The sequence below is a fragment of the Dendropsophus ebraccatus genome, chromosome 6, assembly GCF_027789765.1.
Source record: "Dendropsophus ebraccatus isolate aDenEbr1 chromosome 6, aDenEbr1.pat, whole genome shotgun sequence".
Taxonomy (NCBI): domain Eukaryota; kingdom Metazoa; phylum Chordata; class Amphibia; order Anura; family Hylidae; genus Dendropsophus; species Dendropsophus ebraccatus.
In genome coordinates, this window is record NC_091459.1 from 35,224,830 (window position 1) to 35,239,990 (window position 15,161).

The window sequence follows — 15,161 nt, forward strand, 5'->3', positions numbered from 1 at the left end:
CGTACATGTAGCCGCGGTAACGATAAATTGAACGATAATTATGACACGCCCCCTTTAAAAGCCACACCCCTTTGAAAACCCCATTTTCCGATGGTAATACAAACGTGAATTTACTCCATAGAACAATGTGCAGCAAACTTCACAAGTAATACACAATATTTTGGCACCTCCTACACCATTTTCAAGTGGCACTTGAAAATGGCATAGGAGATGCCAAAACATTGTATATTACTTGTGAAGTTTGCTGCACATTGTTCTATGGAGTAAATTCACGTTTTCACGTTTGTATTACCATCGGAGTATTTTTTACTAGCTGACTTGATCCAAGGTCTGGGATTCGTCTGCTGGCACCCAGTTTGTTTATTGTGCTGCCTATATTTTTTGCTATATCTATCTTTATACTGTGGGGAGACTTATCAAACAAGGTGTAAAGTGAAACTGGCTGTTGCCCCTAGCAACCAATCAGATTCCACCTTTCATTTTCCAAAGAGTCTGTGAGGAATGAAAGGTGGAATCTGATTGGTTGCCGGGGGCAACTGAGCATGTTTGATAAGTCTCTCCGTGTGTGTGTGTGTGTGTATATATATATATATATATATATATATATATATATATATATATATATATATATATATATATATAATATTATATATACACACACACGTCCAAAATTAGGGTACCGGCTAGTTTGTTCCTGTGAGCTATTCTGCACTCGAGGATCCACAGTGCAGGGGTGGCACCCACTCTCCTTATTTACTGCCCGGGTGCCATGGACTTTTGTTGTTTGTGTAGGAGATAGGACATAGATAGATAGGACATAGATAGATAGGACATAGATAGATAGATAGATAGATAGATAGATAGATAGATAGATAGATAATAGATAGGAGATAGATAGATAGATAGATAGATAGATAGATAGATAGATAGATAGATAGGAGATAGATAGAGAGATAGGACTCCTATCTATCTATCTATCTATCTTTCTACCCAATATCTGCCCCCAGATAGATAGGACATAGATAGATAGGACATAGATAGATAGATAGATAGATAGATAGATAGATAGATAGATAGATAGATAGATAGATAATAGATAGGAGATAGATAGATAGATAGATAGGAGATAGATAGAGAGATAGGACTCCTATCTATCTATCTATCTTTCTACCCAATATCTGCCCCCAGTCACAAGCTGTTCTGGACCCCCCCACCCCCTCTCCCGCACATACACTTGGGGTCAGGTATAGGTCGGCACCTCCATGCTCCACCGGGCACCGCACTCTCTCTCTCTCTCTCCTGCACGGCTACTTTGCATATCCTTTCTTCTCTCCTGCACAGGAATCCTCTGCCCCCGTACCTCAGTGTTGTAGCACATATATCTGCCGGCAGCGTCACCGGCAGAGCGTCACACACGGCTGCTTCCAGCACTGCCAAAAGATAACGGGACGCCGAGGATTCCTGTGCGGGACACAGTGCGGTGCCTGGTGGGGGGAGGATGTGCCGACCCATACCTGACCCCAGCAGCCACTTTATGTACGGGAGAGGGGAGGCAGGGCACACCGTGCAGCCTCCAGAGCCGCCCGGAAGTAGCAGCAGCACTGAGCACACAGCACGCCTGTGCGCAGCCTGTCAGATCTCCAGTCTTCCTCCTCAGGAAGATTAAACGGAGTGGAGCAGAGCATGCGGCCGCAGGGTGAGGAGGAGGAGGAGGGAGGGGAGAAATACCGCAGATACCGTCCTGGCAGAGTTGAGGTCGGTTAACCGACGCCAGAGACGGTATCAGTATTTTTGCGGTATACCGCCCAGCCCTAGACTGTAGCATTGTCTATTGAGTCGGTTCTCAAGTTACAAAGGTCCACATTGTAAGTTGAAAATACTGTAACCTGAGACCATTGTAGGTTGAGGGATCACTGTACATTGGTTACCACAATTCTGAACAAACTTCTGGTTGGAAGACTCTATCCTGCTGTAATCTTCCCATAGGTCCGGAGAACAAAGGCGATTTTCTTACTTACATCCTCAGCACCATTTTCAGGTAAATCTTCACTTTATTCAATATTTAATTTATGTGGTTTGGTTCACTGGGGGCAGGACTACTGCCCTCAGTGCACTGATCTGCCCCTTTTCTTAAAGTGTACCTGTCGTTATAACTTTCAAAATCTAAATCAAAAGTAGATGTGAAATAAAGCAAGTTTGCAATTTACAGTCATTATTTTTTTCGTTGTTATTATGCTGTAAAACGAAGCTGAACTTACCAGAAATCCAGGTGCAGCCTCCTGCAGGCAGATTTTCTGACTTGTGCTGGTTGAAAAAACAGACTAAACACAGGAGTTCCGGCCAGTACAGAGAGTCATGGCTCAATGTGTCCATCAATTTTAAAAAACTGCCTTCTCTCTGTGGGCCCTCAGATAGCTTGGAAAACACAACACTTCTTGTTTTCTGACTGTTTCCTGTTTTGAAAAAAAAACTGTCAGAAAATAGGAAGCGTCATGTTTTCCACAACTTAAAAAAAAAAATAGAATGTAAGTTGCAAACTTGCTTTATATAAAATCAACTTTTGATTTTGAAAGTTATAACGACAGTGACACTTTAAATATAGAGACGGGTGAAGGTAAGTAAAGATTTCAGAAAACAACGATGAATGTCCCTAAGGGAACCTAATAACAGGTTCGTCACCCTTTAAACGAGTTTTTAGGCCTATGTAGTATAACAAATGTAATAAACTTTTTTTGTGTGTGTATATTCACACAATGTAAAAACACACACCTACTGAAGTATAACGAATACTGATTACTTACAGCAGTCAGGCCCTCATTGTTGCAAATGTTAACATCCGCATTATATTCCAGGAGTTTGCTCATACATTTCTTTTGCCTGCAAGAGATTTAATAGTAAGTTACAAATAAGAGTTATAAATATATTATGTACATGCCAGTCTCTGATATTTTCAGGGAGGAATGAGTTTTAAAATTTTGAATGATCCCATACACTGCAAACACCTACTCTCTTACATCTATAAAGAAAACCTTAAGAAACAGCAGCATGGAAGACATTATAGAACAGCAATGAGCAGTGTAATCTGTGAATTCTGCACTGGGGTGAGATAGAACATTTAGTATGCTAGATTTTTAGCAGACTCTCACTGTGTGTGTGTGTGTGTGTGTCTCTCTCTCTCTCTCTTTAGCTAACTGGCCCCCCATACTTCTATGGTCAACATGTAACCTGATCCCTAAGTGATCTGATGGCCTGTATCGTCTCTGTTTTGAATCATTTTAATCAGTATGCAAGTGGCATTTTTCTCTAACAAATTTTCTTATATTCCCTTGTATTGTTAAATGGGGTATTTCTATTTCAGCTTTCCAACCCCCTGGCCCTCTCGAATCAGTCTGAGGTCACTGTGCATAGTTGGGAAGCTGAAGACAGCCATACAATTTGTGTAAAGGCGGTATTAGAAGGGCTGTAAGCGAGCACCGATCTGCTAGATTGGCACTTGCTTACCAAGCCTATTAAACAGCTCAATGATTGTGCAGCAAGGACTGCACAAACATGGCTAACAATGTCTGTGCAGCCCTTGCTATATAGAAAATAATATAGTTTTACTTACTTCTCTAGGCTCCCCCAGTATCCCGACTGTTCCCTACTCACTTAAGCCGCCACTGACACTTCTGAAGCTCTCTCTGCAGTGACAGGCAGCTCAGCCAACCACTTGCCGAGAAGAGAAATCGCCTTGGCCAGTGATTGGCTGAGAAGCCTGTGTAACGCCTGGAGTAGTGGATCCACTGGACCGTAACCAGCGATGGCACTAAACTCACCAGGGAGCGGAGTCTAAGGGGCCGCTGGTTTTCACCAGAGCCCGCCGCAAGGCGGGACGGACTTGCTGCGGCAGGCGACCCCCAGGTCGCTACCCCTGGCTTGGTTGCTAGTGACGGCAGGCGAGGCGTGGCAGGAGCAGTAGGCAGGAGATGGTGCTGGCAGAGGCCTGTAGGCGTAACCGCAGGAGTCAGGCTGAACACAGGAGCAATGGTGTGACAGGGGAGCAGGAACCAGGAACAAGGACTAGGGACCAGGTAGCGGATAGGAATCAGGAACAACAGGGAGCTGGGCCAAACGCTATGGGAAGCATGTAGAGGCTCCAACACCTGGAAGGGGGCAGAGCTGGAACTTATAGGGGAGTGATTGACACATGGACCAATTAGGAGCGCACTGCCCCTTTAACTCTGAGACAGCCGGCGCGCGCGCCCTAGCAGGCGGGGACGCGCGCGCCGGCCGGCACAGCGGGAGACGGGAGCGGGGCGAGGTAAGGCGCCCCCCGGAGCCGAACTAGTGGCAGCGCCGGGTCCCTGTACATGGACCCCGGCAGCTGCATGGAGAGGTCGCGGCGGCGGTCCGGAGCACGGGACGCCGCCGCGGCCGTGACAGCCTGTCACTGCATAGACGGGATAGAAAGTGTCTGCGGCTGCTGCGGTGAGCGGGGAACAGACAGGAGGACACTGGGAGTGTGAAAAGTTAAGTGTAACACAGTTATTTCCTACAACAAAAGATAGCATTTTTTGGAGAGCTATCTTTTGTTATAGGAAATAACTGTGTATAGAAGGTGCCTTTTGTGTAGGAGATATATGTTGTACAGGCAGCCACAGAGCAGATAATTTTTTCTAAACTTGCTGAAAGACAACGATCAACTGATAATCAGCTTCTTGGTTGATTCAATGGTGGCATTGTGGGCGGGGCTAAGTGTCACCTTTTTTTCTTTTCTTTTTTTTTTTTTTACAAAAATCAGTAGTACAGGCGATTTTAGGAAACTTTGTAATTGAGTTTATTAGGCAAATATGTCGTTAACTGCATTCAAAAAGCCTCCCCCTTCCTCCTCTCTCTTATTCACTGTTCATTATCAGGAAATCTCGACTCTTTTGCATCAGTCGAGCCCTGTGTAACCTATGGAGAGGGTAGATTAGTCGCCAGCAGAGAACAAAGGATTACACGGAGGGAACTGTGTGAAAGCCGGTATTCAGAGGTAAATGCTGACTTCAGAGGAGATAGCCCAGTGATGTAGCTTTAAGTTAAGAAAAAAGAGCAATGGAAAAAAAAAAAAATAGAACAAACCCAACCAACCACATACCCATTTCGAGCTGCCAAATGGAGAGGTGTACATCCTGAAATATCTTGATAGTTGGGATTGGCTCCTCTCTTTAGAAGCAGGACTAGGCACTCCACAGAGCCACAACTGAAAAGAAACAAGAGCTAATGAATAAAGACCAAACATGTATGGGGAGGGTGGCAGACAGAATAAACCAGACTATTAAGAAGACAGTAAAATAGAGATGGAATTCATTAGAAATAATCCTCAATTTAAAAAAAACCAGTAAGGTCACTCAGTATATTTGCTTCACTTGTCATGTGACTGAAATGTGGTAATAATAACTTATTGGAGAAACAACACATCAACAAAATCAGATCTATTGGCAGGTTTTTGGTGTATAAACATAGATGTATGGGGGCTTCTGATCCTGAATCGGTGTATTCCTTTGTCTTGAAAATTAACCACCCCCCTCCCCCCAGCGTCAAAATATTTTAATATGCAATAAGCCTAAGTGTCACTGTCATTTAATTATTATTATTATTTATTTTTTTGCAGAAATCAATAGTCCAGGCGATTTTAAGAAACTTTGTATTTGGGTTTATTAGGCAAATATGCCATTATCTGCATTCAAAAAGACTTTTCCTTGCCCCCCCTTCCCTCCTTTCTTTCATTCACTGCTCATTATCAGGAAATCTCAACTCTTTTACATCAGTCGGGCCCTTTCTAATCTATGGAGAGGGGAGGAGGGAGATTAGTCGTCAACAGAGAACAAAGGATTACACAGCGGAACCTGTGTGAAAGCCGGTATTCAGAGGTCAGAGAGGTCAGTGCTGACTTCAGAGGAGATAGCCTGATGATGTAGCTGTAAATTAACTCTTTGTTGTCCTGTTTTGGTGCCTCATATCCCTCCACCCCTCCCCTCTCCATAAAGAACAATGAAGATGGGGGGGGGGGGGAGAGCTTAAAACTGCTTTTTCATGATAAAAATGCATTTTTCGTCTGAAATACCCAATTACAAAGTTTCTTAAAATCGCCTATAGTAATGATTTCTGCAGAAAAAATTAAACGACAGGTACACTTTAAAATGCTCACATGGTGTTTCCCTGGACTGTGGAAGCCCGCAATAATTCAACCCATCAACATTAGCAACTCCAAAAACCTGCAAAAAAAACTGTAAAAACTCCTTGCAGAAACACCCACGCATAACACGTTTCCTCCACGCTTATAAATTTGTAATGCAGATTTTGAAAACCACCTGATTTTTTTAGCATGGTGTGGAATATTCTAGTGGCATTTAAGTAATACTTATTCACAAAAAATGTTAAACTACCACCGTAATCAATGAATAATCAATCTTTATTGCATATAAAAATTCTACAAAAACAAAAAAGGAATCAGCACCGATAAAAAGAAGTGTCAGGATGTTACAATTACAAGCGGTCCATATGTAAACAATACATGAATAAACAACATGTGATGGTATTAAATGACTGCTATGATAGGGGAACCAACTAAGCCTCAGAACATAAAGTGCCAAGTACAAACAAGTATGGATTATAGGCTAAAGATGGAACATAGTGCTGTATGCATATAACTGGCACCCAAATGAACGTATATTACTTGCAATGGATGCTGACCACAACGTACTCCAACGCGCATTTCGGCGTCCACCTTTTTAAGGAGCGTAACGTTATGACTAGATCGATCATACTTATATGCTATGTCCAGCCCATCTTAAAGGGCTAGTGCGGCGCTAAACAATTATTCACTGAATAACACGGGGAAGGCAATTCACTAACATAACATACATTACAAAGTTGTATAACTTTGTAATGTATGTTATGTTAGTGAATTGCCCCCTTACCCGTGTTCCCCCCCACCCATGCTAGACCCGGAAGCGTAGTGCTCTATACTCACCTGATTCGTGTCGACCCCCGTCCCCGTTGTATAACTTTGTAATGTGTGTTATTTAGTGAATAAATGTTGAACACCGCACTACCCCTTTAATACCATCACTTGCTGTTTATTCATATATTGTTTACATATGGACTTCTTGTAATTGTAACATCCTGACACTGCAATAAAGATTGATTATTCATTGATTATGGTGGTAGTTTGACATTTGTTGTGAACAGGTATTATACTTAATTTGCCAGTATCTACACAGGAATAGATAATTTTCACCTACCCAGCAGATGTATTAATACATTTATACTTATGCTTCGTAAAAAATTTGCAGATCGTTCAGTGTAAACAGTCGTTCGCCGATTTAACCAATGTGTGAGATAGGCTTAAAGGGAATGTGTCACAAAGTTAAAAAAAAACATGAAAGTCTTAAAATTGAATGTGTTATTTTTTTGCTAATTTATATGTGCATTTTTTTTATTTTTTACATATAAGGAAATATGAAAAATTAAATATCTAATTTTCCATATTTCCCAGTGATGGCCACCAGGGGGAGCTCCAGGAGGAAAACTGCTGGTAAAAGTAACCTGATATACGGCTGTGCTGAAAAAAGAGTCAGTCTCTGCTCATTTGCTGTGACATCATCACCTCCCTCCTCTTTTCACAGGAGAACAAAGAGGGGGAAGGTGATATGTGTACTGCTGGGCAGCACCATTTTGTTGTTGTCTGCACAGAAGTACAAGTGTGTCCCTAGCTTTTCATAATACGCCTCAGCTGCTGCAGAACCTCATAATACACCTCTGCTCAACCTGCTGCAGAACCAAATACAGTTCGCCTGCCCACACTCACCTCCCGCACTTCTCACTGCTCATAATACAGGAGAGTACAGGGTATTGCTCTCTGGTGTCAGCAGTGTCACACATTACACAGGTAGGGAAGATATATATGTATATATACACAGTGGTGCCTTGGATTACGAGCATAATTCGTTGCGGGACAGCGCTTGTAATCCAAATCCACTATTAAACCAAAGCAAATTTTCCCATAAGAAATCATAGAAATTCAGACAATTCAGACACCCCAAAAATAGTGATTTATTATTCTGAATAACATGTAAAACAGATGAAACAAACATTCAGAAACAGCAGCTGGATATGTGATATTATAAGTTACTGTACAGTAATGGAGAGGATGGAAAACACAAGGACTGACAGAGACTGCAGGGAGTATGAAGGAATGAGCAGGACAGATATGGGTACAGTATAGCAGCACTCTCTGTCCGGGGAGAGAGGGGTTACAGCTATGGAGAGATTACCCCCACAGTCCTGTCCCCTGATGGAAGCCCCAGCCTGAAGTGGATCTGCTATGATTTGGAAGATGAGGGAGACTTCCTGGGTCAGAGTACAGGGCTGTAGACCCCGCTATGCAGACCCTGCCCCTCCCCCATTCCCCCTCCCACCCAGCACAGGGAGCTCTTACACCAAAGCAATGCTCTTACACCAAGTCACTATTAGTCCACTACTAACTAATCTACTGCTAATTACTCTACTCTTAATCCAAGTTACTCTTATACCAAAGTATCACTAATATATATATATATATATATATATACATATACATACATACATACACACACACAAGAGTATAGGCTATTGCTCTCTGGTGTCAGCAGTGTCACACATTACACAGGTAGTAGATATATATATATATATATATATATATATATACACACACACATACAGGAGAGTACAGGCTATTGCTCTCTGGTGTCAGCCGTGTCACACATTACACAGGTCGGAGAGGTATACCGTATTTTCCGGCGTATAAGGGCATATAAAACGACCCCTGACTTTTAAGCAGATTGTCAGGGGTTCGCCTTATATGACGGAAAATGTTAACCCCTGCCTGACCGCAGCCCTGCAGGGGTTAACTGCAGCTAAATTGAAAAACAAAACATTTAACTCACCTAGGGCCCGTTCCCGGCACAGGCATTGTGACGTACACTACCTGCACCGGAGACTGAGATAGTCGAACCTCTCCCCGGCAGCCGAGCGTCATCGAGACGCTCAGCCGCCGGGAGAGCTTTGGAAGAATGAGAGGCTTCGGGAACTTCCGGTGCCTCTCTAATTCTCCCGAAGCTCTTCCGGCAGCTGAGCGTCTCCGAGCCTCTAGTGTACGTCACACTGCCTGCGCCGGGAACAGTACCGGAGGCAAAGAACGGGCCCTAAGAGAGTCAATTTATTTTTTTTTTTATTTTTTATAGTGGTCGCCCCATACAGTGGGGATGGGGCAATTTTTGAGCCCCACACCGTATGGGGCGACCATACGCCGGAAAATACTGTGTGTGTGTGTGTGTGTATATATGTACAGGCTATTATATACAGCCAGGACAGGGGGGGTTATATACAGCCAGGACAGGGGGTGTTATATACAACCAGGACAGGGGGTGGTAGTATATACAGCCAGGACAGGGGGGGGGGGTAGTATATACAGCCAGGACGGGGGGGGGGGGGTAGTATATACAGCCAGGACAGGGGGGGGGTAGTATATACAGCCAGGACAGGGGGGAGGTAGTATATTCAGCCAGGACAGGGGGGAGGTAGTATATACAGCCAGGACAGGGGGGGGGGGTATATACAGCCAGGACAGGGGGGGGGGGGTATATACAGCCAGGACAGGGGGGGGAGGGTATATACAGCCAGGACGGGGGGGGGGGGGGGGGGGGTAGTATATACAGCCAGGACAGGGGGGGGGGTAGTATATACAGCCAGGACAGGGGGGAGGTAGTATATTCAGCCAGGACAGGGGGGAGGTAGTATATACAGCCAGGACAGGGGGGGGGGGGTATATACAGCCAGGACAGGGGGGGGGGGGTATATACAGCCAGGACAGGGGGTTATATACAACCAGGACAGGGGGGTATATACAACCAGGACAGGGGGGGGGTATATACAACCAGGACAGGGGGGGGGTATATACAGCCAGGACAAGGGGGGGTATATACAGCCAGGACAGGGGGGGGGGGGTACATACAGCCAGGACAGGGGGGGGGGGGGTACATACAGCCAGGACAGGGGGGGGGGGGGGGTATATACAGCCAGGACAGGGGGGGGGGGGGTACATACAGCCAGGACAGGGGGGGGGGGGTATATACAGCCAGGACAGGGGGGGGGGTATATACAGCCAGGACAGGGGGGGTATATACAGCCAGGACAGGGGGTTATATACAGTCAGGACAGGGGGGGTATATACAGCCAGGACAGGGGGGGCATATACAGCCAGGACAGGGGGGGCATATACAGCCAGGACAGGGGGGGCATATACAGCCAGGACCTGTGTGTGTTTCTTTCCCCTTCTGACCTGACAGACAACACTGCAGCTCTGGTCACAGATCTCAGGCAGGAGCTTTTGCTTACCAGGCTGCACAGAGCTCCATAGTAACACTCCCGTCCCTGCCGGTCTCTCCCATCCCCCGAGCTGATCCATGTGAGAAGAGGAGGCCGGCTCCAGAGAGGAAGGAGACTCTCTGCCCGGCTACTGACACACAGGTTAGGTTAGGCAGAGCAGCAGCAGGGACCCGGGGCAGGGGGCACCTATGATAAGAGGCTCCAGCACTCCTTACACTGTGAGGGGGAGCCCGTCCATCACTCTCCCCTTCTGCCTGCTCCCGCTGTCTGGCTGCACATAACGATCACCGGCACTGATGTTCCCCTCCCCTGCACTTCAGGACGGCCGGCCGCACACACAGGACTTTCTGTAAGTAGTGGACTTCTGTAACATGGCGCCCCCTCCCTCCCACAGCTGTGTACTGCGCATGTCAGTACACAGCTTCTGAAACACAATGTAAGTGAACGGGACGGACTCCGTCCGTTCACTTCAATGTTATGTGTGTGCCGTACAGCATCTGTGTAAGTGTCGTGAAATGACGTCATACACAGATGCTGTTCAATATGGCAGCCCCCTGTGCAAGCATCACAGTGTTTTAAAACACTGATGACAGATGTAAATAAAAAAACTAAAATAACTAAACCACTTATCTTTTATAATTACATTTTGTTAATAAATAAAAAAAAAAGTGACACTGTCCCTTTAAGCAATTGCAAAACGATCACAAAACGAATTTCCGTACTATATATCGTACCCTCTAAACGCTGATCGTTATGAAAAAAAAAATTGTTATTCCGACATCGTTAATCGTACGATTGGGCCAATTATCGTTTCGTGTAAACGCAGCATTAGTTGGCTATGCGGGTGTGCCCCTTCTAGTAATTGTAGTTTTGCGTTGCTTATTAGTGACGTTTAAGGTAGATGGTTTTTGGGTTTTTTTATTTCTTTTTATTCATTTTCAAAAATATTTTCAGGGTACAAACACCGTGGACTTTGCATGTAAACCAAAGTAAAATATAAAGAACAGCACCAACTGACCATAGCAATAGTCAGAGGCCAAACAACGTTGCCAACAAGAACAGTATGAACATAAAACATAAAACAACAACTCCTCCCCCCCCCCCAACTCCCCCCTCCCTCCTTTACTCATGGTCTGCAACCAACTTACTACCATATTACAGAAGCATCTGAGAGATAATGCGTACACTGTAACCATAAACCATGTAAGCCTTATGTGGTATTTTCAATTTTCCTTAAGTGCCTGACACATCTTTCCGGAGATACCAGGTCGTATCTTTAAAATGTAGCATAAGCTGCATAATTTCCTCATTAGACAGAAAGTTACATATAAAAGTTTTCCACTTTTTAAAAAACCCTTTAGTCAGTTTTTCTATCGACCGCGCCACTTCCATTTGGTCGAAATGCATGTATTTTTTGACCTGGAAGATCACTTCTTCGACCTGTGGCATCTAAGAAATTAGCCATTTATAAAGCAAACATCTTTTGGCTACTAGTATAAATACATGGCATAATGCGGACAGCTTGTCTTCCGGCTGCGGCACATGGAACAAAAGACATATGGGATCATCAAAATTTCAAGTCTATCGCCCTAGGCCTCAAAAAGGACATAAGTTGATTATAAAGAAGAAAATGGCCCGGTCCTATGGAATATTTTGTTTGCAGCTCCCCAAATTCGAGATACCTATGTTCAGAGTCATGTAAGAGGTGAGAGACCTGGGTAATACCTTTACATATCTATTCCCGGTGGAACCCATTATTGGCCTTCCAGGCGATTATAGTATCCCGTAATAGAATACAGCGTTTGATTTGAGGGGGAATGGCTGGTAATTTGGTATATAGAAGAGATTGTAAAGGCCACGGCGACGCCATTGCCGCTTCTAGGGTAGATGGGTTTTAATGCAAAACCCCAAGGACTGGATGTAAAAATTGGTGTGGATTCCACATCCAAATAAGTATGGAATCTACCCATGTGAACATGCTCTATGTTGCTGCCCATAGTGAGACTAACAATTCCTTCCTATTCCTTATTATTATTATCGATTCAGTCTCCTTTTCCCAGTTCTGAGCTGCTGCTTTCTGCTGAAGATACAAAAATTTGTTTGCAGGTTTTTCACTCTGTCTCCCCCTCCTACCCCCTCCCTTCCGACATGGCTGCTATAAACAAGTGCCTGGCAGGCTTCATCTGCAACTTCGTAGATTCTTCGTGCTGCTGAGAAGCTTAATCTAAGGTCAAGTTGCTGATGAACTCATTGTAATTAATCCTTCCGGCATTACAAAGATGCTACAAAGTAGCAGATAGGGACTTGTTTACATTAGCTGTCTCAGAAAGGGTAGAGGGAGGAGGGGTAGACAGAGAGAAAAGCTTACACTCAGTTTTTTGTGTTTACAGCAGAAAGCAACAGCTCAGAACTGGGGGAAGGAGACTGAATGGATAAGTATTAGAGATGAGCGAACCGGGTTCGGGTCCATCCGAACCCGAACGATCGGCATTTGATTAGCGGGGGCTGCTAAAGTTGGATAAAGCTCTAAGGTTGTCTGGAAAATATGGATACAGCCAGTGACTATATCCATGTTTTCCACATAGCCTTAGAGCTTTATCCAACTTCAGCAGCCACCGCTAATCAAATGCCGAAAGTTCGGGTTCGGATGGACTCGAGCATGCTCGAAGTTCGCTCATCTCTAATAAGCATGGAAGAAATGGTAGTCTCACCATGGGCAACAACATATGAAAAGTTATGTTTGAGTAGAATACCCTCTGTAAGTACTGTATTTTCCGGCGTATAAGACGACCCCTGAATTTCAAAAAGATTTTCTGGGTTCGTCTTATACGCCGGAAAATGTTAACCCCTGCCTGACCGCATCCCTGCTGCAGTCAGGCCAGGGTTAACTGCAGCTAAATTTAAAAAAACAGTTAACGGTTTGGTTTTTTTTGTAGTGGTCGCCCCATACAGTGGGAATGGGGCCATTTTTGAACTCCCCTAACCACATGAGGCAACCATACCCGGCGTATAAGATGACCCCGACTTCTAAGAAGATTTTTTGAGGTTAAAAAGTCATCTTATACACCAGAAAATACGGTAGTTGTTCCCGTGTTTTCTTTAGCAGCCTTAAAAATATGCAGCCATGTGAGATGCATCCATATTACCATACTAATAAAAAGATCTACATGGATTAGTCAATTTTCATACAATTGTAGGCACTAAACTATTCTGTTCAGCAGTTAAAAAAAAATATATATATAGAAAAATAAAATAAAATAAAAAACTGTTATCCAAGAAGCTCTTATCAGCAGAGCAAAAAAGGAGAGAAGGGATTTATACTGATACTATGCAGGCCCCACATGATTCTTTTCAGAGTGTTTTCCATTATTTTGCATGTTCATTGATAATTCGGTTCTAGGGCTCCTTTATTATTAGTACTGGTGGAGGCTCCAGCTTGAGGAACCGCTTTTAATCAATATAGTCAATCAGTGAAAAACTAGTTTAAAGAGGACCTGTCACCCCCGGTGACAGGCTCCTGACCCCCCGTTAGAGCCCCCTATACTCACGTGATCCCGCCAGGTCCTGCTTCTAGAGATGGTCGGGTCACGGAGATATCGGCGCCCGAAGCCCGGCGTGCGCGCTCCTCAGATGAGTCCAACACTCATAGAGAATGACATGTCATTCTCTATGAGCGTTGGACTCATCTGAGGAGCGCGCGCGCCAGGCTGCAGCGGCTGATATCTCCGTGACCCGACCATCTCCAGAAGCGGGACCCGGCGGGATTAGGTGAGTATAGAGGGCTCTAACGGGGCTCGGGAGCCTGTCACCCCGGCACGGCAGGTGAGAGAGTTGATAAGATTTCCTAAAGCTACGCTGACAAACTCACATATGCATGCTGCAGCAGCTGTCCAGAATCTGACATTGTGTGCAATACTGATATGGAATAATGTGGGTAAAAAGGAAGCATATAATGAATTATTACACTAAGCCCCTTTACATGTGTCTTACATATGTGGTTGTATACCTGGCTTTGGTAGTTCCCTTATCATATCTTTAGACTTGTAATGGAGTTGGATATTGACTGAAAGGGCCACTAAATATGGTGGTTTTGGTGGTAGTATCTATCTATCTACTCTATCTATGTAGTTAGATAGACAGACAACAGTGTCTCTTTTCCCCTATACTCCTCAGGAGAGGCTGTTCTGGGGGGTTACAGATGAAGTGATACAGCTTGCCTGGCAACAGAAGAGACAGAGATCATGTGACCTTTGTCTCACATGGAAGGCAGAGGGTAAAGACAGAGTGGACCAGGAAATGAGGATTTTCTGCAGCTTCAGGGTCTTGGTCAGGATGTGCTGCAGACAAATGGCCCAATTCATGTAATAGCAAGCTATTACACACAAGTTTAGATTATGAACATGGTTAAATCTTTATTAATTACAGTTTCCCTTTAAATATACATATCTATAAATAAGTATAACAAAGTTGTGAAGTACTAGGCCCATTTAGCTAGACATTTGCAGAGATCTTCATCAGCCATGCTGCTGCCTGTGTAAGCAGCAACATAGCTGGGTACATTGACTGTCAGCATATGGCCTGTAATACACTGCACTAGGTGCCTAGTGCAATATATATTACAGTACTAATCTAATGATCACTAGAAAATTCCTCTTGAGGTACAAAAAAAGTATTAAAAATAAAGTATAAAAATTAAATGTTATACAATAAATCTTCCTATACAATAAACAATACCATTTCCCCTTCCCTTCTTTTATATAAAATACTTA

General features: G+C 44.2%; 1 protein-coding gene across 8 annotated transcripts in view; it reads right to left on the minus strand.

Moving 5' to 3' along the window:
• The window catches only part of HACE1 (HECT domain and ankyrin repeat containing E3 ubiquitin protein ligase 1), a 153,310-nt gene that overhangs the window by 77,702 nt on the left and 60,447 nt on the right, over positions 1 to 15,161 (minus strand). For 6 of the 8 annotated variants that reach the window (XR_011363621.1, XM_069974775.1, XM_069974773.1 and 3 more), the window contains 2 exons: positions 5,120 to 5,224; positions 2,802 to 2,877 (listed from right to left, as the gene is read on the minus strand). Coding sequence is in view for 6 of the 8 variants with exons in the window: in XM_069974775.1 (XP_069830876.1) it covers positions 2,802 to 2,877; positions 5,120 to 5,224 (181 nt within the window). In the remaining 2 variants the exon portion in view is untranslated. Of the gene's footprint in view, positions 1 to 2,258; positions 2,327 to 2,801; positions 2,878 to 5,119; positions 5,225 to 10,401; positions 10,796 to 15,161 lie in introns of those variants that run through there. The other 2 variants (XM_069974777.1, XM_069974778.1) reach the window with 2 other exon arrangements.